This window comes from Zosterops lateralis (assembly GCF_965231275.1).
Source record: "Zosterops lateralis genome assembly, chromosome: 1".
NCBI lineage: Eukaryota > Metazoa > Chordata > Aves > Passeriformes > Zosteropidae > Zosterops > Zosterops lateralis.
The window spans coordinates 23,826,582-23,850,523 of NC_139762.1; the positions used below are offsets into that span (position 1 = coordinate 23,826,582).

Consider the following 23,942-nt stretch of genomic DNA (forward strand, 5'->3'; position numbering starts at 1 on the left):
CCTTATGCTGTTGAATAGAAAGCTGGAATATTGATGCCAACAAAAGGTGTATACTTGCCAAAGTGCCAGAATTTTTGCATAGGACAAACCCAGAATAGTTGAGTAAAGAGAACATTTGCATTTTCTGTCTAATGGTTAATTGGGTGTGGTGGGTAAGTTTGAGGCACCAAGTCAGCTTGCCTGGGATGCCCCTGCCTATGTAAAAAGAAGCAATCTTTAGGGTCAGTTGATTTAAAACTTTCAACCATGGCTTAGCAAGAATTTACACACAGATGTGCCCTGTACTCTAATGTTCATTTCCTTTCAAAAAACTGATACATGAATACTTTTTGTAAATCAGACATAGGATCCCAAATGTGAGAGTACCATGTATAGAGCTGCACATGGCTCATCCCAGCTGAATTCAACTTTAACCATGCTGAGTTTGCTTTTCTGCTTTTCTTTGTATCTAGTCAGTCACTGTGTGTGATTTAAGTATTAGTGCTGACCCTTCAAACTTTCTCTATGATTTTTTGCTTGATTTAGAACAGGAGAATATCTGAGCACTGCAGTCTAAAAGATGTGTAGGCAATGCTGAGGACAGATGCAGGGCAGTTTTTTGCAATGTCCATCTGGTCTTGGAGAAAAAATAAAATTCCCTTTCCCTCCAGACAATTGAAAAATGGGGAAATGTGGGTAAATAGGATGGACTTAAAAAAAGTCAAACATTTTTTTCAGAATTGGAAATAATGTCAGGTGAATTGCTTTTTTCACAGCATTGATTTGTTCTCTGTTAGGACTGTGTAAAAGGGGGCAAGTATCAGTCTGTCACAAAGGCCAGCTGAACTATCTGGCCCTTTGAGCAAGAATCATTCCTTAGCTTGGTTCAGTTTAAGACTCCTCACTTAGGGTGCAGATATTAAGTATATATACCTTTTATCAGCTATTTAGACTGTACATTAAAGTATGATATAATTATATCCATATCTGAAGATTGTAATCCTAATTCAGAAGATGACATCATTAAAGATGTTTTCTTGTAGCATTTTGACCACTCTCTGAAAAATGATTGATTTAATGGGACATTGAATATTTAGAGCAATGGTTTTGGATGGGCTTTAGTCTAAAAAAATAATAAGAAAAAAATGATTAAACAGCTTTATTATTCTGATTTTTTCTGTAGGGCAGTTAAGGCTGATGCTTAGATCTCTAAACATAGATAAAATGCTTTAGCTGTTAATAGTCTTTTTCCCTCTATGAAGTGATATATGTGAAAAATAAAACAGAACCATCTCTTTGATTAAGAACAAAATCCTTTTGATAGATCCAGTGATCTAAGTGTATGATTGATATTAGTAACTACCATCTGGATTATTGAATTAATATTTTTTTCCCAATTAATTATTTTTTGTTGTTGTTACTGAAAACAGGCACATCTGTGAGCCTTTATAATGGTATTTGGTCTGAATCAAAGCAGTTAATCTTATGGGTGCAATGCTGAAAGGTCTTCTTTTTTGTTTTGTTTAGCCTACAAGCCCTAAGTTTGGAAAAGCAGACTCATATGAAAAACTGGAAAAACTAGGGGAAGGGTCCTATGCTACAGTATACAAAGGAAAAAGCAAGTAAGTGGTATTTTATTTTTATTTAATTTGATGTGTAAATGAAGATAAGCAGAAAGTATCAACTAATGTTGCTGAACTTGTACATAGATTCCTGTGCTACTGATGGCCACGTGCTCTATTGAAAGGGGCTGAGACCATATTGCACATGTAGCATATTGCCTTCACACCAGAACAAGATGAGATTCTTGTTAAACTGATGCTTTGTTTGCACTTTAATTTTGTACTACTTTCTTGGTGTCCATACCAAATGAATTTCTAGCAGTAAAAGCAAAATATGCTGTCAAGTAGAGTTTTATGATGGTCTGAGAGCAACAGTGAATATATGTGATAAGTTGTTCATTTTTGTTTATCATTATTAAATAAATGAAGCAACATGAAGGGAATGAAGGGAATTTTGGACTACTCTAGGTTTAATTTGTTTACAAGAGCTTATTTACAATTGTTGCAACTACTCTATCTCAAAATAATCTACTTTATACTTGTCACTTTTTTAAGCCACTTTAATGTTATTTGTTGCAGCTTTTTTAACCCCAAAAGCTTTAAGTGGTTTTATACTGCATAAAATAACTCAGTAAACACACTTAAAATACACTTCTTCAGCCAGAAGATTCAGAGTTATCTGTTATGAAGCAGTGTCTTGTGCCATTTGACATATTTAATGGAGTTTTCATAATTAGATTTCCAATAATAACAAAGAAGTTCTGAAAGAGGGATTTGGTACATGTGATATCTTTATTTAAAAACTTTGATTAGTCTGTGAGGCATGAAGCAACACTGCCATTCCATGGAGAATATCATGATAGTCATGGGACAGAATAACTACTGAAAGAAAGAAAATACGTCCTAATATTTTCCAGGGTCATTAAGTTCGTTAGGTACTGAAAATTATCCTTTTTCACTGAATATTTGTAATAAATCAGGACAAGGGTTCCCTCATCTCTCAATAGCTTGCTTAGGTATTGACAAGCATAATGACAGCAGATAGGAATAAAAGAATAAAAATATGTTCTAAATGTAGAAGAAATATTCACACTTCTGCCATGCCACTGCAGGTGTTATCTTTCACTGGCAGCTTTCTTCAAGGCAATGCTATTATGTTGTGCTGTTAATGGCTCAGTTATGCATTACCATAAGTTCCAGACATTATACATGTGTAAGCTTTTTATTGGGGTCTATGTAATATGAGAAAGCAGTATAGATTTCAGCTTGTGCCTTATTACTAAAATCCTTTAGTAAAATCACAGTGAGTATCAGATGACAGTCAGTCCATATGTCTCAGCTTTCAATAACACTGAACTAAGGCTGCAGAGTCACTGCATGTCCTGTCAGTCAGTGGAACAGACTGAAATTCAAAAACAAAGCAAAACCCTTCCCTGAAGCTATTGCATTAATAATGAACATGTAATGAAATGTAGATTGGTTGGAAATACTTATTTTAGCAGAGATGCTTGCAGATCTGAAGGAAATACTTGAATGATTTTAATGGTACTTGAATAATAAATTGAAATTACTGGGCACACTGCATTCTCTATTATAAACAGCTCTGAATAAGTAGTGAAAGTTATAACAATTATGTATGACTTTGTCCTGTTGCTTTGTAACATCTTCTGCAAGGTCTTTTTAAAATGTCTTCTGAAAAAAAGTATGTGCAACTACAGTGTGGATGAGAATTCATATACTGAGAATATTTCTACTGTATAGTAGTATTCCTTCTCCTGTTTGAATTTGACTTTTTTTTTCTCCACTGAGAATTGAATAATTTCCATATTATCCAGCACTATCCAGATTCAACCTCCAGTCCAGGCTTCTGTTTCTTGACCTAGACAGACAATTGAATTACTTCACAGCAGGAAGAGGTGGTACTTTAAGAACTTCGGAAACACTGTGGGTGTTATCTGCTATGTCAAAGGACTTGTTTGTTGAGGTAATGTAGCCCCTGTTACCTCTTCTGTCCCTATGAGAAGGTGAGGAATCTCTGACCTGTGTGGTATCCCTGTAGAAGGAAGAGCATAACTACTATGATGTACTCTTGGGGAAACAGTGATGTGTCCTTTACTGTAGTTGAAGGTGGAAAATTTAAGATTATTGAGCTATTTTGAATGATGCTTTGTACTCAGAATTATTTTGCTCAGTATTTGTCATCAGCTGCATGTGGCGAGTAGTAGAGCTTTGGGTTTTTCATGCATTTCCTGAGATACATTTCAGCTTTTAAAATTGTTTCTCCTGCTGATCATAATGATGGAAGAAAACATTCTTAATCTTAGCATACTATTTGGAGAGTCTAAAAGATGCATACCTGCCTGAAAGACACTAAATCAGCCATTCCCTTCCTAAAATTTAAAGTAGCACGTTCAGTAACTTGCTTTCGGAACAATCCTGACTTTTTGCACCTTGGAGCAGGATAAATGGTACCAGCCCTTGTGTTCCTATAAAACTCATTGTTTTTCAATCTTTTTGAGCATCTGTGCTTGTATTCCAGGAAAGTGAAATGAAATGGGCTAATTCCTTTTACTGGATGATTGATTTCTCTTTCTGTAGTCAGATAAAAATGGATCCCTGGGGTTAAGAAGCAGCAGAGTGAAGAGGACTGTGTTATTGAGGAAAGTGAAGCAGTATTCTCTTAGGCAGGGCTTTTTTGTTTATAGGAGAAACAGCCAAGCAGTCATTTTTTTCTGGCTGACAGTTGCATCAATAGGTAAATCTATTTGATTTCATGTGTTGCACATCAGACGGGTGTAATGAAATTCATCTTGGCATGTTCATTTTCTACTTTCATTCAGGCTAGATTCTCATATTTTACTTATTTGTGTAAAATCACAAGGGGCTGCTTACTGCATAAAATTCAGATGACTTTGAATGGATTTATTTTAATGTAAAATTTAGAAAAAATGGGCCAAGTAATTTACTGATAACACTGTAAAAATGATGCAAGTTCCATTGACTCTGTTTTTGATTAACACCTTGGATGTTTGCCATTAAGGAGGTGCAAAGCAATGGGTGGCCTTTGAATTCCTGTATCATTTCACTGTGTGGTTGAGCTGAGGGAAGTGCTGCCTGTTTGTGTATTGACATGCATGTCTTCCTCCTGCCAGTGCCCTTCTTCCCTCTTGAGCTTCATTATAAATTTACCTGAACATACAGCAGTGGGATCTGGCTTGATCTGTGGCACATAAATGTTGATGTGAGTTGTGAGTCTGGAGATAAAGCTGGTGACAGCACAAGGGAGCTGCTGCCAACCAGAGCCCCTTGAAAAACAGCATGGAAGCCTTGTGTTCCTCCACTGGGAGCTCTGCATATTGCACTTAAAGGAAAAACCTGTGCTTTTGGCAATTTTATGTGTTGGCATGCTTTCCATCCTCTCCCACTGTGTTCAGTTGCCCTTCAAGGCAAAGAATTAAAAAAGATTCCCTCAGTCAAAGCGATGTGATCTGTGACTGCTGCTTGCACAGCATGTCTGTGTTTTGAGAGGCGTGCCAGTGGTATCTCCACTGTGATCTTATCTGCTTCTTGAATGTCCATGTCATTTTTTTTATTTTACCTTTTTGGGCACCTTTACTGAATTGCATGTGCTCATAGTATTGCAAAAAATGTGTAGAATTTGTAACAGCTCCATCAAGACATTTTTGCCCATTTCCCCTATCCCAAAATTACATAATTTCAACTTACTGTTAATAAAACACTTGTTCTAATGAATTCTGATCCCTATCCTTTTAAACTATCAATATGAGAAATCAGTAGGGCACAGAGCAGAGCACAGAGCAGAACACAGTAGAAGCTGGTGCTATCAAGAAGAGCTCAAAGGCTGCAGAGATAGGGGAGTCCTTCCATCCAGGTACCTCTCCCATTTCAGTTCAAAATCTGATTTATTTGTTTGCAAGGTGACTCCAACTTGTATCCAAAGATAAAATGTATTTTTTCAGGGAGCTGGGCATTTGACATTTATCTCCATCAAAGGCAATACCCTTTACTATTCACCTTAAAAATCAATAGGGAGTTCATGGTGCAAAGTGGAGAGAAATCATGCTCAGGCAGGCATCATGCTCTGTACTGGTGTTGTTTCCATGCTGTGTTATTCTTGAGGCAGCAGGGAGTCTTTGAATAATCAGAGGGAACTACCTGTGTTTGTTATTGGCATGATATATGACAGTGTGTGTTATGAATATAGCTGACCATAATATTTCATGAATATGTGTGTGGATAGCTGCTCACAAGAAAAAGGATGGTGTGTGTATTTTGATTTTTATATTTATGATGCTGAGATTTACCTTCACTGAGGATGGCTGACAGGACTAACTGCTGTTCTGACTTTTGTTTTTGAAGTTGCAGAATTTCTTGTCATGAAATCTCTTAGACTCCTTGATTGTTTTTTGTGTTCAATCTGTTGCAAGTGCCATAAGCTTGCAATGGTCAAGCTGCCATTTTTAGTCATTCCCCAAGATTTACTCTGTGCCCATGTGAGGTGTTGTGTTCACAGGTTCCCTGTACAACAGGAGTCTGTTCACAGGCTCCCTGGACTGTAATACAGTCCAGTTCACAGGAATTTTTTTCTTCATATTATGGCCAATTTATTTAGACTGATATTTCAATATTACTCTGATTCATGTTGCCTTAATGGCCTAAACTTTCTTAACCTTTTCTGTATTTCTTGAAAATTGTGTGAACTTAGTGTTCTACAAATGAAATCCTCTTTTCATCTGAGGATAACAGATGGCTGGAAAAGGAATACATATTCATGGGTTACAAAAAGGCACTTTATGGCTACCAACTAGGCTTTCATCCCATCCGCCACCCCCCATTTTAAAATTTATTTCCTTAACTGATTTTTGTAGGCAAGTTATGACATGGGATTATAAAATGTGTACATAAATGCTTTAAAAAAATCTCTAGCATTGTAAATATTTAATAAAAATAATTACTTAAAGTTGAATTAGATAGAAAAATAATGACAACTAGATGTCCAACTAAAATGCCAAATGGTGGAAAAATTATTAAAGTAGAGTAAGTACTAAAATAAGTTACTAGGATTCTAACTCAAAGATGGATCGTTGACTATATTGATCACTTACTGAGTGAATTTCTCAGCATTTAAAAGAAAGATTAAGAAAATTTTTCTCCATAGTTGAATATATGAGAAAAACGTCACAATATATGTGCTGCGCTTCAACCTGCAAAGCAGTTTAAGGAGGCAGCTTAGCATTATTATCTCACATAGGAGGGGACAAAACTGAAGAAAGTAAGTGTATTATATTAATTACCCAGGACTGCCCTGGAAAACCTGGTAGAAAAAACTAGGATAGAATATAGTTATATTACATACACGTGGCAGAGTTACTGGATAGTACCTTATTGGCCATATATGCATGGTTGGAATAGTAGGGAGAATACTGAAGTAATTTGCCAGCTGCCATTGTGCACCAAAGCATTTTCAGTTAGCGGATCAGTGGCATCTCTCAGAAGATCCCCTGTGACTGTCAGTGTGCACAGTTGTAAGAGGCCACCCTGCTTATAAGGGATAGCCTAATGTTCGTCGTCAACTTCTCTTTGTGTGAGCATCAGTGGGGTGTGGGGAGATGTGAGGTGTGTGGAGGATGGTGCTCAGCACTGCTTTCCTTGCTGCCCTTCCAAGTGACTCCTTCCAGCAGGCAGAGGTGGAGAGCAGCCCCTGTGCTTAGATGAGCTGCTGAGTGGTTTGAGCTGGTGTGAGCTGGGGGTAGGGATGGGGAACCTGGAGGTAAACTCCTACCTGCTCCTGGTCAAGTGAGGGCTGCCACACTGTTTGTTTGAGACTTCCTTGACTCCTGAGTTCCAGTGACAGCACTAATTAATAATTTAAATATTTTGTCTCTCATGAAACTCTTTGATCTTCTGTTTTTTCAGCCCTAATAAATGTCAGCATTATGAAGTATTTTTAATCCACTGGCTTCTACTTAAACAAGGTAACTTTTATCTAGGATGGGTTTAAAAGATGGTGGGATTTGAAAAGAGAAATTCAGGGCCTGTTTTAGTCCCTTGAGAATTCACACGATTGGGCTTTAGCAGGACTGGGAGTGGCTTTTGTAAACTAGAAACCTTTTTCCTTTTAGTAGGAAAAATATAATATAAGTCATGTTTACATTGAATTGTCTTTTATGATAATGATTAGAAGAAGGGTTTGTCTCAATGTGGAATTAGTTATTTGTTGGTAGAATAATCAGAGGTGACTAAACCTAAAATGAATGTGCCTCTGTCAGGTTTCTTCAAAGGAAATTTCTGGCAGAGCCTGGTTTCATTAGGGCCCCATGGTCTGTTTGGAGTTTTAGGTGTCTGTTTATGACATTAATATCATCACAGAGTAGATCTAATTAGGTATTCTAAAGGTTTGATCATCAAACTTTGAGATTTTCCTGTAAATGAATATTTAACAATTGAAAATTACTTTTCTTCATAAGAATTAGTTTCTTGAAATTTGTATCACAAATTAGAGCATCATCCCAATACCATCAACTGATTTTTCTTCACAGAAGTGTTCCCAAGCTTAGCACTTCCTCAAATTATAAGATCAACCTCAACTCCAGCCAGTGACAAAACTCAGTATTAAATAAACAGCTTGAAATCAGAATTGGCAGATTTTATGTTAATTGACTCTTTTAAATGTGTATATTTAGAACATTTATTTAATCTAAATATATCTGAAGAACTTGAGAAAATAGTGTTATTGTACTCTTTTGTTTTCTGTGTGGCATCATCAGCATTATCCCCAATGAAGCCAATTAAGTCATCAGTTACTTTATATTCATCAGTATAGTATGTTCTTAATGATGCATTAAAGCATTAAATAAATTCCAGTCTTCTCAACTTTCTCATAAATGGTCAGTTTTTATAAATGTATTTATTTTGGTAGTGCTGATACATGCTGATTTAGAAAATGTGGAATGGCACATTATATTAGCATTTTTTGTAATATCTGGCTCATTTGTATTTTTTATAATATGCAGACTTCTACTTTATGCTGCATAAAGCAATTTGGACTAATTTTTCTTTTGCCTACATTGCATATATAATCAGACATTTATTAGAAGAGATTATATAATGTTAAAGTGCTGAATTTCCATAAACTGAAAAAACTGTCCATCAGGTGCAGGTGTTTTCCCTAGAGTAAAGTAGTTTTTTGTGATAATTAGAGAGGCTTTAGGACTTCTGTATTTTCTCTGAGGGTTTTTCTATGAGAAAGAGAAAGTAAGTTAGTTTAGGAGGGAGAATGGCTTAGAAAATAGGAATTCTTTAGTCAATATTGTCCTTAATAGAAACTAATGAGGCAGTTGACAGGATGGGCATAAGATGATAAGTGTAATCTTTGACACAGTGAAGTGTATTGTTCTGAGAAGGTGTGAAATTGTTTGCTTTGGACAGTGAGTAATAGAGGTGGTTTAATGAATCCTAGATGTTAAAAGAGTAAGCAGTGTTGCCTTTTCACTGTCTAAAAGGCAGACTGCTTGTCAGTTTTTTTACTTGTATTTGAAAATAATGAAAATACTGAGCCTGCTTTGAAAGTTGTGGAAGACAAATGTGAAGTAATATCTGGAAGGAGTTCTGCTGAACTTATCTGATCACTTCTGAAGTCTTCAAAGACAGGTATTGATAGGTTGCAGAGGTAATTTTACGGAGTTTCCTTTCTTCAGTGTTGTTTCTAAGGAAATTACCATATTATTTTGACATGGCATCACAAGTTTCAGGGCGTAATTTCATGACATAGCTGGCTTGATTTCATGACACATTGCTTCTCAAAAGGTGGACACAGTTTTTATGTATTTTCTAGTGGTTTTTTTTGGTTTTTTTTTTTCTTTATTTCATGCCCTTATAATTTTTTAAAAATATGATTTCATTCTTCTTGGAAGAGCCAGTCTTCTCTTATTTAAGCTCTGTTAGCAGTCTCACTGTGAAGTCCAGCAGAAATGAGAGCAAATGCAAGGCAGTGTCAGGAGTGTGTGGCAAGGATTAAGAAGGAGAAACTTACACTGTGAGGCAGCCCTGAGCTCATCTCTTCAGCATCATCTAACTGCATCCTGAGATTGCATCAGTGGGAGGATAATTAAAGAATGTGAATGTACATCCTATCTCTTTAATTGATACTTCATAATTTCTCACATCTCCAGTTTAATATGCTCCTGTTTATAGAAAATTAAATGGAAAAAAAAAATTTAATGACTCGTGGGTCACTACTAATGGGTAGTAAATGAGAATAAGGACGCTGTTGTATTATGGAAATTATAGATTGATATTTTGGAGATAAATTGTATTAAAGAGAAGAATGTAATCCCAGAGGAACACTACTTGAGATTGATTTGATTATTTTGATAGTACCAAGAGTTGCCATGATGTCTGTCAAAATGATAAGTACCAATGACAAAGGGGCAATGATAACTGAAAAGCACAGCTCACCTACTGTGTTTAATTGTGAATTCTTTGAAATTAGTTCCATACTACTGTTGTATGTTCTTTTCTCATTTAACTTCCTCTTGCAGTTATTTAATCTGTTGCAAAATATTCAAGTTCTCCAGATATCTAAGTAATACATATATGATAGGTAGGGTGGTGGACTGACAGAAGAATTGAAACTACACATGTTTATGAACTGCATGTCTGTCATCAGTCCTTCTGCTTTTAATGTGGTTCAATCTCCTGTCTGAGCATGACACATGAAGTTACTTTAAGAAAGGCTTATCTTTTTCTGATTCCATAAGTCCTGTTTAATTCCAAATAAAAAATATGTAAGGTAATTATAAGGAGAAATCCAGGAGAGTTAAGCTGATAATTTCCTTTTGACAGTGACTAGTGGCCTGAGACTTGAAGTAGTGCCAGCCTGAATATTATGAGTAATTGGAAGGTGATGAGTAAACCATCTTTTGATAACCAGAGTTTCTTAACTTGCTCAGAGTCATTGTGTAATGTTCTGTAGAGAGCTAATGAGGTTTTGGTAATTATGAAAGAGGAATAATCAGAAGAAACAAGACAGTAGCCATCCATCACTGAACTCATATATCTGCAATAATTAAAAGCCTGGGGGAGAAGATGAATTCAGTGTTGGTGGTTGTCTATATCATCTTGCTTTGAAAAGTAATGTATCTTCTAGGGCCATCCATCCCTCTTGTAGTACAGTAGAGAATTGTGTCACTCCATGACTACAGGAGTGCAAAGGCTCCAATGCATCCTTGAGCTTTGTAGCTGTGAAGGCTAACTTTGCTTTTACAGAAATAAATAGTTATAATAATAACAACAATTTTATTTTTTTTTAACTGTATTATGCCTTTTTGGTAGTTTATCCTCACCATTGCTTGTCGTACATGGGGAGTCTGCTAAAGTTCCATGGTATGGGTTTGTTCTTGAAGAGGGTAATTAATATCAGCTTAGTTCCATTTTTCTGAGATTTTATTTGGATAAACTGAACCAACTGGATTTTTTTTTTTGCAAGGCCTGGAATGTAATTCATGAGTGGTGAAATTTGAATGCTAAAAGTGAAACAAGCCAAACAGATTTTACACTAAAATGACCTGTTAGGACTTTTGTCTCTTGGAACACAAAATATTTTTTAACCTTATAAATAAGAATTACTGTAATCTAAAAGTAGCCTGGGCCTTGTAGACAAGAATATGCCTCAGGAACAATCCTGCCCTAGTGGGAAATGGCCAGAATGACCTAAAAATGACTTCATTATGCAAACTTCGTAGCATTTGAAGGCTATAATAATGTGTATCATGCAGTGGGAAGGAGGTAATCAGTGTAAATCTCGATATACTGCAAGTGAAGTGATTTATGAAAATCATATGCCTTTTTCTTTGAACAGTTCGATCAAATAATGAACAGATATTTTATAATGAAATTTTAAAATGTGTTACTTTTTAACAAATCTTCAGTAACAAAGCTGCATTAGAAAGGAAACAGACTGACTCACAGAAAACTGAGATCATTTCTTGGATTGCATCTGAGTGTGAAAATATGAAGTTGACATTATGGAAGCTATGAAGTGCTTCTTACAGTGCTATAAATGAACCACTGGCATTGACAGGAAGAAAATGAATAAGTACATGATAGGAAACAAGTTCTATTATGAGAAATACTGTTTCTGCTATAATTTTTGGGTTTTTTAAATTTCTCCTTCCCCTCCCCTCTTTCTCTTCCAGGGTAAATGGAAAGCTGGTGGCATTGAAGGTGATTAGATTACAAGAAGAGGAAGGAACCCCATTTACTGCTATCAGGGAAGGTATGCACCTACATTTAGTGATTATATATGTGGAGTTTTTTTTGTAATTACATTGTGCTTCTTACTTCTGTGCCATGCTATAGTGAATAGCTTGAGAATTCAAATTATATGGTTACATTTTCAGTAGGAAGAAACTTTGGTGCTTCAAAAACAGGGCCTCTGGTGTGGGAGTTCTTGTTAAAGAATGCATCTCTAGCTGTGCTTTGGCTCCGGTTAGATTTACTATACAAGTACTTTAGGAGCATCTTTAAGGTGGGGTTGCTCTGGAAGATGAGGGAACTGTGTAAGATGTGCTTCTTGCCCACAGGCAGCACCTAGGATGAAGGTAGATGTGATTTTTCACAGAAATGCAGCATGAAGCAATGACAACAAGCATTTCCTGATAAAGACAATCAAAAGATCAGGGAGCAAAACTGCAGGCACTTTTGAAGCTGTGTGTAGTTTGCCACTAGCTTTTGTTTGTTTTTCCTTCCCCATGGACTCTTTGTATGTCTTGGGAATTATTCTCATCTAGCGTGCTTGGAGATGCCTGTTAAGCTTTCTGCTCCACTCCGTTATCCTTCCTTGTCAGCCTCTCCTGGTCCCTAGTGACAGCTGCTTTATCTGTCTGTGTTGAGCTCCTTTGCAGAAATTGCTGGATATTCCTTCTTTGTGTGGTCCTCTCTTAGAGGGTACTAAAGATGAGCCTTAGTAGAGAAATAAACAATTTACCATCACACCACTGATTCAGACTCAGCTGAAATTGGTAATGAACTAAAGAGATTAAACTCTTACGTCTTTGAGGGCCCTTTTAAATTTGTGCTATCAGCATAATTCCCAGGGTGAGATGAGCCAGTGAGGTTCTAGAACATCACAGTTGACCCTCCATGTGAGATGTGTGGCTTCATGATCATGACAGCCCAGACACAGCAGCTGTAGCTCCCTTGTGCCTTGCTCCTTCAGGCATCTGTCTGCTGTATGTCTGTCTGTACAATGAGCCCATTCTGGAGTGGGCTGGGCAAAAACCCCACATGTTTCATGTGATTTGCACCCTGAAGTTAGAAGTTTCTAAACTAGTGTGAATTTCCATCCCAAGATTGTGCATTTTAAAAGTGGCACTTCCACAAAGGAGGGAAAACCGTGGGTGGCCAATTTATGAAGGAATTTCTGCAGTTTTTCTCTGCTGCTTCATCTGAGTAACTATTATTGAATGATCTGACACATTTATTCATAACAATATCTATTTTATCTGTGAGCTGTCTGTCCCTGCAGCTGTGCTGTGATAACAAGGAGTGCAGAGGGTTACGGGTGCAGTTTTCAATATCTGTAATGCTGAGTTCAAGTTATAACTCAAGTCTGTGTTTCAAATACATTTATTGTTCCTCAGGTTTATAGTTGATATGGTACTGACTTAATGAGAGAATAGTAAATACAGCTTTCTTGTGCCTTTTTAGTGACACTTAAAAGGTTTTTTAGTGAGCTTGGTCTAGATGAAAGTTTATAGTATTATAACTGTCAAATCCAGTATAATCCTTTTTCCTTCATAAGTAGTGTCTTGTGTGAGCTCAGTATATGGAAGTATTCATTAGGAACAAGAATGGAGATTTTTCCAATTTGATATATTAAAAAATTATAAAGTCACACTTGCATGAAAGTATTTCTCACACTGTCATTGGAAGATTTTCTTTTTAGCTGTAACCGAATACTGTGTTGAAGCCCGTTGAAACCCTGGTGCTTTAATATTAGTAGAAAGAAGGTCTTGTCTAGAAAAGCTCTTGAAGTTAATAATTAATACCAATTTAACTGTGTGGTGTTGATTATGATGGGACTGTGTGCATCCATTATATTTTTATGTCTTCATCTAAGCTGAGAGTAGATCCAAAGAGTATTAGGATAATAAAAAAGTTTTTTTTCTTGACTTGCAGTCTCTTGGTCAGGTGAGGTCAAACTTGGGTTGTAGGTTGTTTATGCGGGTTTTTTTTTGGTAAATGAAATCTTGTCTCCTTGATAGTGAAATTTCCTTCAGGATCTATCAATATAAGTATAATGTTTTATGTTTTATGCCATATACCTGTCATGACATAAAATGACATAAAATTACATAAAATGACTTTGTGACATAAAGTCACATATACCTGATATGTAAGATGAGAAGGGGAAAAATCTGTATTTATTTAGGCTTTGTCTTTTCTGTTGTTGGTTTTGATTTTGTCAGAAACAAATACTAGGACCAGAAAAGTAAGGAAACCTGTATTATGAATGCAATTTTCAGGTGAGCTCATTGGTGTTGTCCCAGGCCTGCAGTATTTGACAGTACCACTATGGCCACTACTGCCGTGGGCTTCACTAGTGTGACCTTAGGAAGCTGTTCTTTTCCTCTTGGCAGCATTTAATCCATCTTGGACATGCTGTGTTCTGTAACACTCCCATGGCTGCTGTCAGCTACAAGTGTGGGGAAAAAAAGGGAAAAAGAAGTGCTTCTATGAGCTCTGGAAATTATCTGATAAGTTTGATATGGAAAAACAGTAAGAATGGGACACTGTGTTATGCAGTTTTCTCTTGATCTCTGATGACTAACTAAGAGCTCCAGTGCTATAATTTAGGCTGGGACAATTAGAACAAGGACAAATACCATTGAAGATGAGATCAACTTCTAATATCAGTTATCTGAGGAATAGTGTTCTCCTAATGGAAAAATGCATATATGGTAGTATGAGCCAGAGGTCTGTTGGAGGACATTTCTTTCCAAACTCTTTCATAATGGAGAAACCAGGCAGCTTTCATCTTGACTTGTTCCTTATTTTCTAATCTTTCCCCAATGCAAGGCAAAATCAGGCAGAAGTCTAGTTAGTTGTAAATTAAAACTACTGTTAGAAAATTGTTTAACATTTCTCATGTCTCCTTGAGTAAAGCAGTGAGAGAAAATAGCATTTCTGCTCTGTGCTCCTGAGGGGGATCCTGTGTGATGTTAATTAGGGGGAAGTTACAGGCTGAAATCCTAAGCCGTGGTCATGCTGAGGGAATGTTGTAGCTGTCTGTGTACAGGGAAACATATTGTTACTGTTGTGACAGCAGCAGAATGAAGCTCGAAGTAAAACAAAGCTAAAGGAAAAAAACTCAGAGAAGTGGGAAAATGAGGGAGATAAATATGGAATGTGTGACTGTAGAGACAAGCGCTAGCTTGGTTGAAACAAAAAGTGGAAGGAAAAGTGAAAAATAACTCCAACCAAACAAAAAAGCCAGTAAAGCTTCATAAGGAAAATAATAGTTAATTTTAAGGCCTGAGGGCAGTTTAGCTGAAGCTTCAATTAAAGCTTATAAAGTAAGTTTGCTTTTACAGCAGATACAGGTTTGTGTCTTTTACCACCAAAGTTACATAGGTTTAAATGAAAATAGGTGAATGTGCCATGTTTATTGGTGCTGTTCAGCTCTCTATTTGGGTTCCTAGAACAAAATTTAGAAGTAGCCTGTGCTAAATGTTCTTTCAACTTGGCCTGAGTCAGATGTATCAGCTTATTGTATGCAGTTTATAGGATGTTTCCCTCTGAATTTAATTCACTTAGTCTGAGATAATCTAATTTACTTTTGAAGAGCCCAAGGAAAAAAAGAAGAAGGAAAAAAGGAGAAAAAAGCACAACAGATTTGGTGCATATACTTGACTGGGATAAGTCTAGGAGATTTTCTGATAACATATATGTGAGTGATTCAGACCACCATATTACTGTTGTAGGCCAAATGTGCCTGCAACAGAAATATCTGAGATGCTGTGGAGTCTGAATGTCATTTACATCCTATTTGCTCATTTAAAATAAATTTGGTAGTTATACACATTAGCAAATTATTTGTTTTCTGTGTTGGTGCAGTTGTGGTTTATTCTTTTTCTGTAATGCTCATTATCAACTGTTCAGAGACAGCTCAGCATCAGACTTGAATTATTATTAAACTCATGGCCGCCAGGAGAAAAGTTCAGTGACCTTAACTTTTATCTCAGATATTTCATTCCCTTAATTTCCTGCAATATCATATGTTTATCTAGGCTAAATACTGAACTGTGTGGAAGATTCTAATTCTGGGAACAGCTTGATTTACAGTTCTGCAGTTATCTTTTTTTTCTTTCTGGGTAATAATATTGCTTATATCCAGCATGACAAAGATTTTTATTTTTGGATACATATATAGACAAATATCCCTTAGTTTTATCAGCACCTTGCTTCTGAGGTTATCTTGCTTGCTGTGTTTTTTTTTCTTGAGTAACAAAATTCTTTCTTCCCAATGCCAATCATGAAATTTTTTTTGTGTTTGTTTTTAATTTTCCAGCCTTGGAAATACTGCTATTTTCTATAGCAATAAAACTCTATTCCAGTGTTTTGATATATTGTCATGTTTCATTTCCCATAAGTCTATGTGGTGTTTCAAAGCATCATCCAGTTTTGTAGGTATTTTTGTACCTTGTCATTTAAATGCTATGATTGAGTAACTTTCAGTTTTTCTTTTTATTAATTACTGTATTTACATGTTGTAATTTATATGTATTTGTACCAATTTGTGTGTCACATTTAAAAGTGCTCATGTGACAGACAGTCTCTACATCTTTGATTTGGCAGTTTCTCAGATAATACTTTTCCATCTATTTCACTGTCAAAGGCTGTGGTCTTAATGCCGCATATGGATAGCAGCATGCAGAAATACCACAGAAGTGCTTTGGAAGCATCTGCTGATTTGCATTATAAAATTACAAAGAATAAAAGAATTGCTTAATGATTTTTTTTTTTTTTTTTAATTTTTAAAGAGCAGTTTATCATGCATACTGAATAAGTTTATTTTGTGAGTCGAGGGAGGAAAGTTAGTACATCTGAATGCCAGTATAAAGCGTGGAAGAGAGATGCTTAACTCTTGGCCACAGAACATCTTCAGAAGTTTTTGAAGTTTCAGGCCTCTTCCATCCTTCTCTCACTGTGTGGTAGGGGTGAGTCAAGAGGAGGCTGCACAGATGATCAGAGGGATACAGCACCTTCCCTGTGAGGAAAGACTGAGAGAATTTGGTTTATTCAGTCTAGATAAGAGAAGGCTTTGTAGTTACCTAATTGCAGCCTTCCAGTACCTGAAGAAGCCTACAGGAAAGACAGAGAGGGACTTCCAACAAGAGCATGTAGTAATAGAACACAGAGAAATGGCTTTAACCTGACAGAGAGCAGGTATTAAGAAGAATTTATTTAATGTGAGGGTTGCAAGGCACTGGAACAGGTTGCCCAGAGAAATTGTGGCTGTCCCATCCCTGGAAGTGTTCAAGGCCAGTGAAAGGTGTCCCTGCCTATGGTGGAGGGTTGGAACTTGATGATCTTTAAAGTCTCTTCCAAGCCAGGCCATTCTATGATTATAATAGAAACAAAAACTGAAAACCTGATACAGTCTGAAAGAAAGAAATGAGAATTCACATTTATTCCCTGGGATTTATACTATATATATATAATACAGGTTATGTATTATATTTTGTATATTGTAGTATATAACATATTATTCCCCAGGACATATATTTATACTAGACAGCCTCTTTGAGGCTGGAAGGTTTTCTGAGGCCTACCTTTCTGAAATTGTCAGGCTGGAGGGAATATATATCATCACAAAACTTTTATTTGTGGAAAATCGAAGTGTAATAACTGCTAAGAAAAGAATACAGGGAAGATCAGGAGTTTGCCAAGAGAAAGCTCTTACCTGAGTGAATGTGTAAATTATTGCCTGATGTTCCTAATTGGTGCACAGTGGAAAACACTGATTTGTGTTAACGATGCTGCAAGTGATGTAAAGCAGCTGAGCTTTTGTATTATCTTGGGGAAGTAGCAGATTCTGTATCCATAAGGAAGAGCTCCAGAAAATTGTATTTTGACTCAGTAGGTATAATTCTTGTGACCTCATCCTGAATTATGACCTGAGTTATTGCAGGTACTTCCCAGCTCAGTGATATGTAGCCTAATAGTCTTTACAACACTGAAGTCAACAAATGACCTCATGGCACTGATTAGATGACTGATGGTGATAAGCCCCCTATTCATTGTATTAGAGCAGGTCTGGAAGGTTGTATACTGAAGGTCAAGGGCACAGTGAAACAGTATCTGCCTGTATTTTTTAAGTCATTGGTTGATCTACTGGTAGAAGTTAAACATGAAAATTGGCATGAAAATCCTGTCTTCGTCTTCCAGTAACGAATAAATTATTTCTTTTTAACTGGAAGGTAAATCATCCACTTACATAAAGTAAACCTATTCATTTTATTTAGTGTTGGTTAAGGAAACTTGACAACTACCTTCTTTTTAGTGATGGGAGTTTGGAGGACTTTCAGGTTTCCTTCACAAAGTCCAGTCAAGAAGTTTAAATTTCCATAATTGAAATGCCTAAAAGCTTCACATTTATCTGGCTCAACAAGCCTCAGGTAACTTCAAGAGATTATGTTTGAGATTATAGAGATGCAGCTATTCTGAGCATACATGTCACAAGAGTTACTAGGGGCAAAGCTCACTCTCACTCTCCCCAAAAGCCACATTGCTTTGGAGCATTTAAGTAAAAAAGAAAAGAGCAGTAGCTTGGCTGTAGCTTGGGGAACTTTTTCATTGCCTACAGAGCTGGCAGAGCTGGTGCCTACTGCAGGCTAAATAGCAACGGCTCAATTAACTGCAAGGTCTCTGCAAAGCCAGTTGAGCTTGGAGTTGTAACAGCTTTGTTTTTCAGTGTTGTTAAAAATAAAACATGCAAGCCAAGAACCTCTGGGACAGTGGTGTTGTTGGATATTTAAGGTCAAGAATATTCAAAAGTAAAGAAACTCCAGCACTTTTTATTTCTCTGTCTGGTCTCTTTCTCTTACAGTCACCCTGTGGGTTTCCTTTAGTTAAAAGAGTTCCCAAATTAAGACAGGCTGGGCTTCAAAAACTACAGTACATTTGGAAAAGGATGTTCCTGGGATCTTTTTTCATGAAATGAAGTCAACTTTTAAAATTTGCAAGACTTTTGGAAGTTACTTATTAAATACTCTTTCATGTTGCAGAGAAGTGTATACTATTTCTTCTTGAACATTAATAATAGAAAATTTCTTTTAATTTCTAGAGAGTTTTTCTGATTTTTTTTTTTTTTTTTGATAGCTCAGATTTTCAGCTGTTTTGTTTATGCTTCCTCCTGTATGTGCAGTTGTGTATGTCTACGAGAAGTGCGTTAGATCTTCGGCAACGTGATATGGAGCTTGGAAGCAGCAGGAGCTTTCATCTTTACTCTGCTTTCCTTCCTACTGTTCTCTCCAACCCTGACTGGCTGCTAATTTTTTTTACAGACAGTACTCATTTGCTTTTCCCTGAAAGCAGTTGGACTGGCTGGTGAAAACAGGTGAACTGAATTCCTTGTCTTCTAAGATGAACGTGGGAGAGCTGATAGTTTTCTGGTCTCATATACAGTGAAAGTTATGATATTATTTTATCCTGCTTTTTAGTGTGTCCAAATGGCACTGTGCTACTTAATTTTGGTGGACCAAATGAAAGCTTCTGTCCTCATAGGGTGGTCAGAAATGGTAAATTGAAAATGTCTGTCCTGTTTGTTTCTTTGTACTTGGCTATTCACAGACTGAACATAGTCTTTCCTTTTTTTCCCCTTCTGTTTATTTTTTTTTTTTTACCATCTAACAAATAAGCAGTTTTCTCAGTTAGAAAACCTTCAGGAGAGCTGGGATTACATAAATATGGCATAAATGATAGTGTTTCCCTTTGAGAATCATGTTATAAATTTTGAAATCTATAATGAGCTTCCATCATCTAGGAAAAGTGTTGTGCTTTTCTGAGAAGTACAATGCAATTTCCAAATTATCCAGGTTCATAGAACTAGATTTGTTCCACAGAATATTCCATCTCCTCTGTCCTGCTCTCATTCCCCCTCCAATATTTTATCTGTGGCCTGCTGAGATGGAATACGAGTGTATCAATTGAATCTTTATTCAGTACTTTTGATGTTCAGGCTGTGACCTTGTGGCTTTTGTTCTTGAGCACAGTTCAAGCAAGAAAAGAATGGGGTGACACTTTAAAGATTATTTTTTTTAACATGATCATTTTGCCATCAAGAATTCTTTCCCTGTTAGCTTAATGGCAGACCTTTCAGGGTCTGCCCTACTTCCTCTGTAGAAGTTGTCCGTGTATCCTCATTCCTCACATGGAAAGTGTTGGATAAAGGATGTCGTGCTACTTCCACCAGTGGAAGGTTGCAAATCCATTAGTACACAAGTGTTATTGAACCCTTCTCAGTATGGCTTTTGCTTACAGTTTCCTCTGACCTCAGTTTCAGGGCTCTCTGACTTGGCTTTTTTGCCCCTGGGGCTTTCTGCTTAGAGCAAATTTCTTCTGCTCAAAAACTGTTTCTTCTCTTCCTTGTTTAATGCAGGAGTTGGAACTGTTGCCTTATAGATTCTGGTCTGCTGCTCTTGCTGTCCCTGATAATATGACAATCACAGAATTTGGAGGATACAAGAAGACTGGCAATCCTTTGTCTTTCTTCTTTGAGTGGAAGTTGTTGAGAGTCTGGTCTGCCTTTTTATGCTATATGCAAATTTAATGTCCTCTTACAACACATTCTGCCACCATAAAATGTAGAGCTAAGTTAATCCTTCTCCAAGTAGCATTAGTTTTTACCTTTTGACCATATCCCAGTTGGAACAGATTGAATTGGTAGGACAGAAACCAGCGTCTCAATATGAGTGGAGATGCTAGCAAGTGATGGCATGCCTTAGCTGGAACTGCTTGGAGACCCTCAGGCACCCATCTAAGTACCACTATCTTCCATGGCCACCTGGTGAAATAAAAATTTGATATCTCTGATGCTGAGACAAAGAAATGTCTCCTGAACCTAGCTAGTTCTTCTAATTGTTTTTTGTTTGTTATATCTCCCTTTTGCAAAAAGGATATTCTAGACAACAATATCATTTAGCCTTATGATGAAAGTGGTGATTTCAAATCTGCACAAAGACATTTGTATTTTTCAAGATCTCTGTGTGTATTTTTCCACTGCTGTGTCCTGGATTTCAAAATTACCAAAGCAAGGTGGCAACTCAATGTTTGAACCAGTTCAGTTAGCTTCAGTTTTATCCATGGTCTTTTTAACACATGAAACTAGTAGATGACTGTTGCAGAATTGGCTTCAGCTTTGGGTAAAGTATAAAATACGGACTTCAGAAGGTTGTCTGGTTTTCTTGTGTTACAGCTCTCTCCCTTGAAGGAGATACTCCACTACATATACAGAAAGAAGTGTATGGGTGCATGTGTATTGTGCGTTCGTGTCTCCTGTATGTTCTTAAGACTTACAAAAACAATTAACCCTGTCCCCCAAGGAACAAAATGCTTTGTGAATGGTAACATACTGTTGTTGATAACCCAGAGAATGTCTAATGTGAGTTGGACATGTACCCAGCTCTAGATAAAGTAAAGATGGTTCCTGTGAAAATTATCCATCTTCATCAAGAGTCATGTCTGAGACATGTCTCCATTTTCTTGGTAGTGAATTCAGTCATCATTCATAAACATCATCAGAACAGCTTTGTGTGTTTCTAACACAGAAAGTTCATGAATGAATTATCCTAAGTCTCCTTATGTGTATAAATAATTTTAAAATTGTCTTGGTTCTTCAGACATGAATGTTACAATGGAGATATGCATGTGTTTCTGCTGGATCCACAACAATGCCTTCGTTTTCAAAGCCTTTGTCCACAGCACAATAAGTACTTTTTCTTCCTTTGAGAAAAATCCACTAGTTTATTTCAATTTTGTAATTTATTTATAAAATTAAGCACCTTTAGTCTCTTTACAGATACAAGACACTATTCTGTTTCAATATCTACCAAATCTCTCCTATATCAAAGGGAAAAGGACACTTATTTTCAAATTATGGGGCCATGACATAAGTAGAGACTTGCTAGTTGAGAAGATAGGCAGTCTGAGAGGATGAGACTACTACAGTATTTTATTTTGCTTTTTATTCCCATCTTTTGTGGTAATGATTCAATTCTTTCTTAAATATGTCATGTATACAGGGAAGTAAAAAGTCCCAAATGGTAAAATGCTATGTATAGTTCACAGTAATTTGCTGAAAATTTTAAGCATGAATTGTTTCTAAACTTTGAAATAGGTGACAAATGTTTTCAGCAGCCCACATCTTTGTACTGGCATGAAATGGCAGCAACCACTGTAGTCATTAAGAAGCACTAATATGTTTCTCATAGGCAGGAAAAGGTCAGTTATAATCAAAGCAATGAAAAAGCAAATATATCTTATTTTTAAGTTGTATATGTGAGACAAAATATATTACTTTTTTTGTTTCTTCACAGGCTCCTTTTTTGCTTTGGTCTACCTGCTGTCAGATGCTGTAGGCACAGCTGTCTGGGTGAGACCATTCCTTTGGGAGACAGCACTGCTCTTTTTTCTCTTTTGTATTTTTCCATAGCCTGAAGATAGTGTTGAAAACATTTCAGTTCAATTTTTCAGTTTTTGCTGGGCGAGGTGGGAGATTATCTTTTAGGAATCATACAGAACTGGAATACAGGCTTCATAATGGGGTCTCTTCTTCTAGCATGGGTGGAGTTACCGCTTTCAGACTTTATAATCAATATAAAGAGAGTAGCATTTCAATATTAGAACTTGACCTTTACTGTCTTCTTCAAAGCAATGAAAATGAATATCCACATTATTTTACTTCAGAATGTTCCTCCCGAGTAAGCAACATTCAAAAAGAAGCTGATAATGTGTCGCATTTTTCTGCTGAGATGAAGGGGAACTGGATGGATGGCTCAGAGACTGGTAATAGGATATGTGACCTTCCACCTCTGACCCATTTACTAAAATGTAAGCCATGACAGTAGAGTCTAAAAGTCTCACCATGGGATATTCAGCTGTAGAATCTGGAACTGTATTTCTGAATTTTTGAGGTTTGAGCCACTTGTCACAAACTTCCACAGCTTCTCAGCTGGCAGCAGATTCAGCTGGAGCCAACTGAAAAATGAACTTAAAACAAAATGAATGGAGGAAGCTTTGTAAATAAGGATATTTTAGGTGTGATAAACTCAGTGATTTGTATCTGTTCTGATCTGATACAGCATATTTGTTGTGTGTATTTTGTGGTGCTTGTTTCAGAATTCCCTTAATCACTGCAAAAGTGGTATAGACCAATTTTGTTTGACTTTTACTTTGGGGTGTTAGGAAGGGGTTAATGCAAATAAGGATTCTGTCCTCTGGATTTTGCCTTGAGGAGATGCTCAAAATTGGCACCGTTAATGACAAGTGGGTTATATTATTTAACTTTTATCCTTGGACCTTATGTAGAAGCTTCCTAATACCCTTCTTTTTTTCTATAGGCAACATAAGCTGCAGGTTAGTTCTTTGAAGCCTGTCTTAGTTGTACAGCTCAGGTAATTAGATCCACAGATTTTACTTAGCCTTAATTATCATCTGGTTTTCCCTGAGCAGAAGCAATCAAAAAAGTCAAGAGGGTGGTAGAAATGTACTATCAAGGTAGCTTTGCACCCAGGCTGATGGCAGTGCCAGTGTGGCTGGCTTCCATCTGAAAACATTCTCCCTTCTCTCATATCTCCTAGAACTTGAGAGGACAAAGTACTGTAGTAGGTTAAATGTAACTACTCAGGGGGAAAAAAAAGTAAATCAAAACTACTTGCAAACTAAAAAAAAAGCTTTTTACACATTTCACATACACATTCTCACTCACTTCCCTTTCCCCCTATTTCTCTGAAATCCAGGACACATGCTTGCTCTTTTGTGTGCTGTGAGGGCTCAAAAAATGTGTTTAATATTGACAAGAGCATTTTCATGTTCTTGGCATTCACTGGATTGTGTGAAGGTTTTATTAAGAAAACAATAAGACGTAAACCCCAACTACATAGCACATTATTCTTTGGACAAGATAAAAATTTGCTTTTGTTGTTTCATTTCTGGTTTTCTCAGTCCAGCAGTGCCTACATTGCCTCTGATAGGAAACTGCCAGTTCCTGAAGGGGCTTCTAACTCAAAGCAAAACCCAGCAGGTTGCAGGGCCATTGACAGAAATCTGTAAAAACTTTCCCGCTTCTCCAGGTTACTTTATCTCTGTATATTTCTG

The 23,942-nt window shown here is 36.7% G+C and overlaps 1 protein-coding gene across 2 annotated transcripts in view; it reads left to right on the top strand.

Moving 5' to 3' along the window:
- The window catches only part of CDK14 (cyclin dependent kinase 14), a 338,755-nt gene that overhangs the window by 87,557 nt on the left and 227,256 nt on the right, over positions 1-23,942 (top strand). For both annotated transcript variants that reach the window (XM_083862878.1, XM_083862877.1), the window contains exons 4-5: positions 1,507-1,601; positions 11,759-11,838. In XM_083862878.1, coding sequence (XP_083719004.1) covers positions 1,507-1,601; positions 11,759-11,838 — 175 coding nt within the window. The remainder of the gene's footprint in view (positions 1-1,506; positions 1,602-11,758; positions 11,839-23,942) is intronic.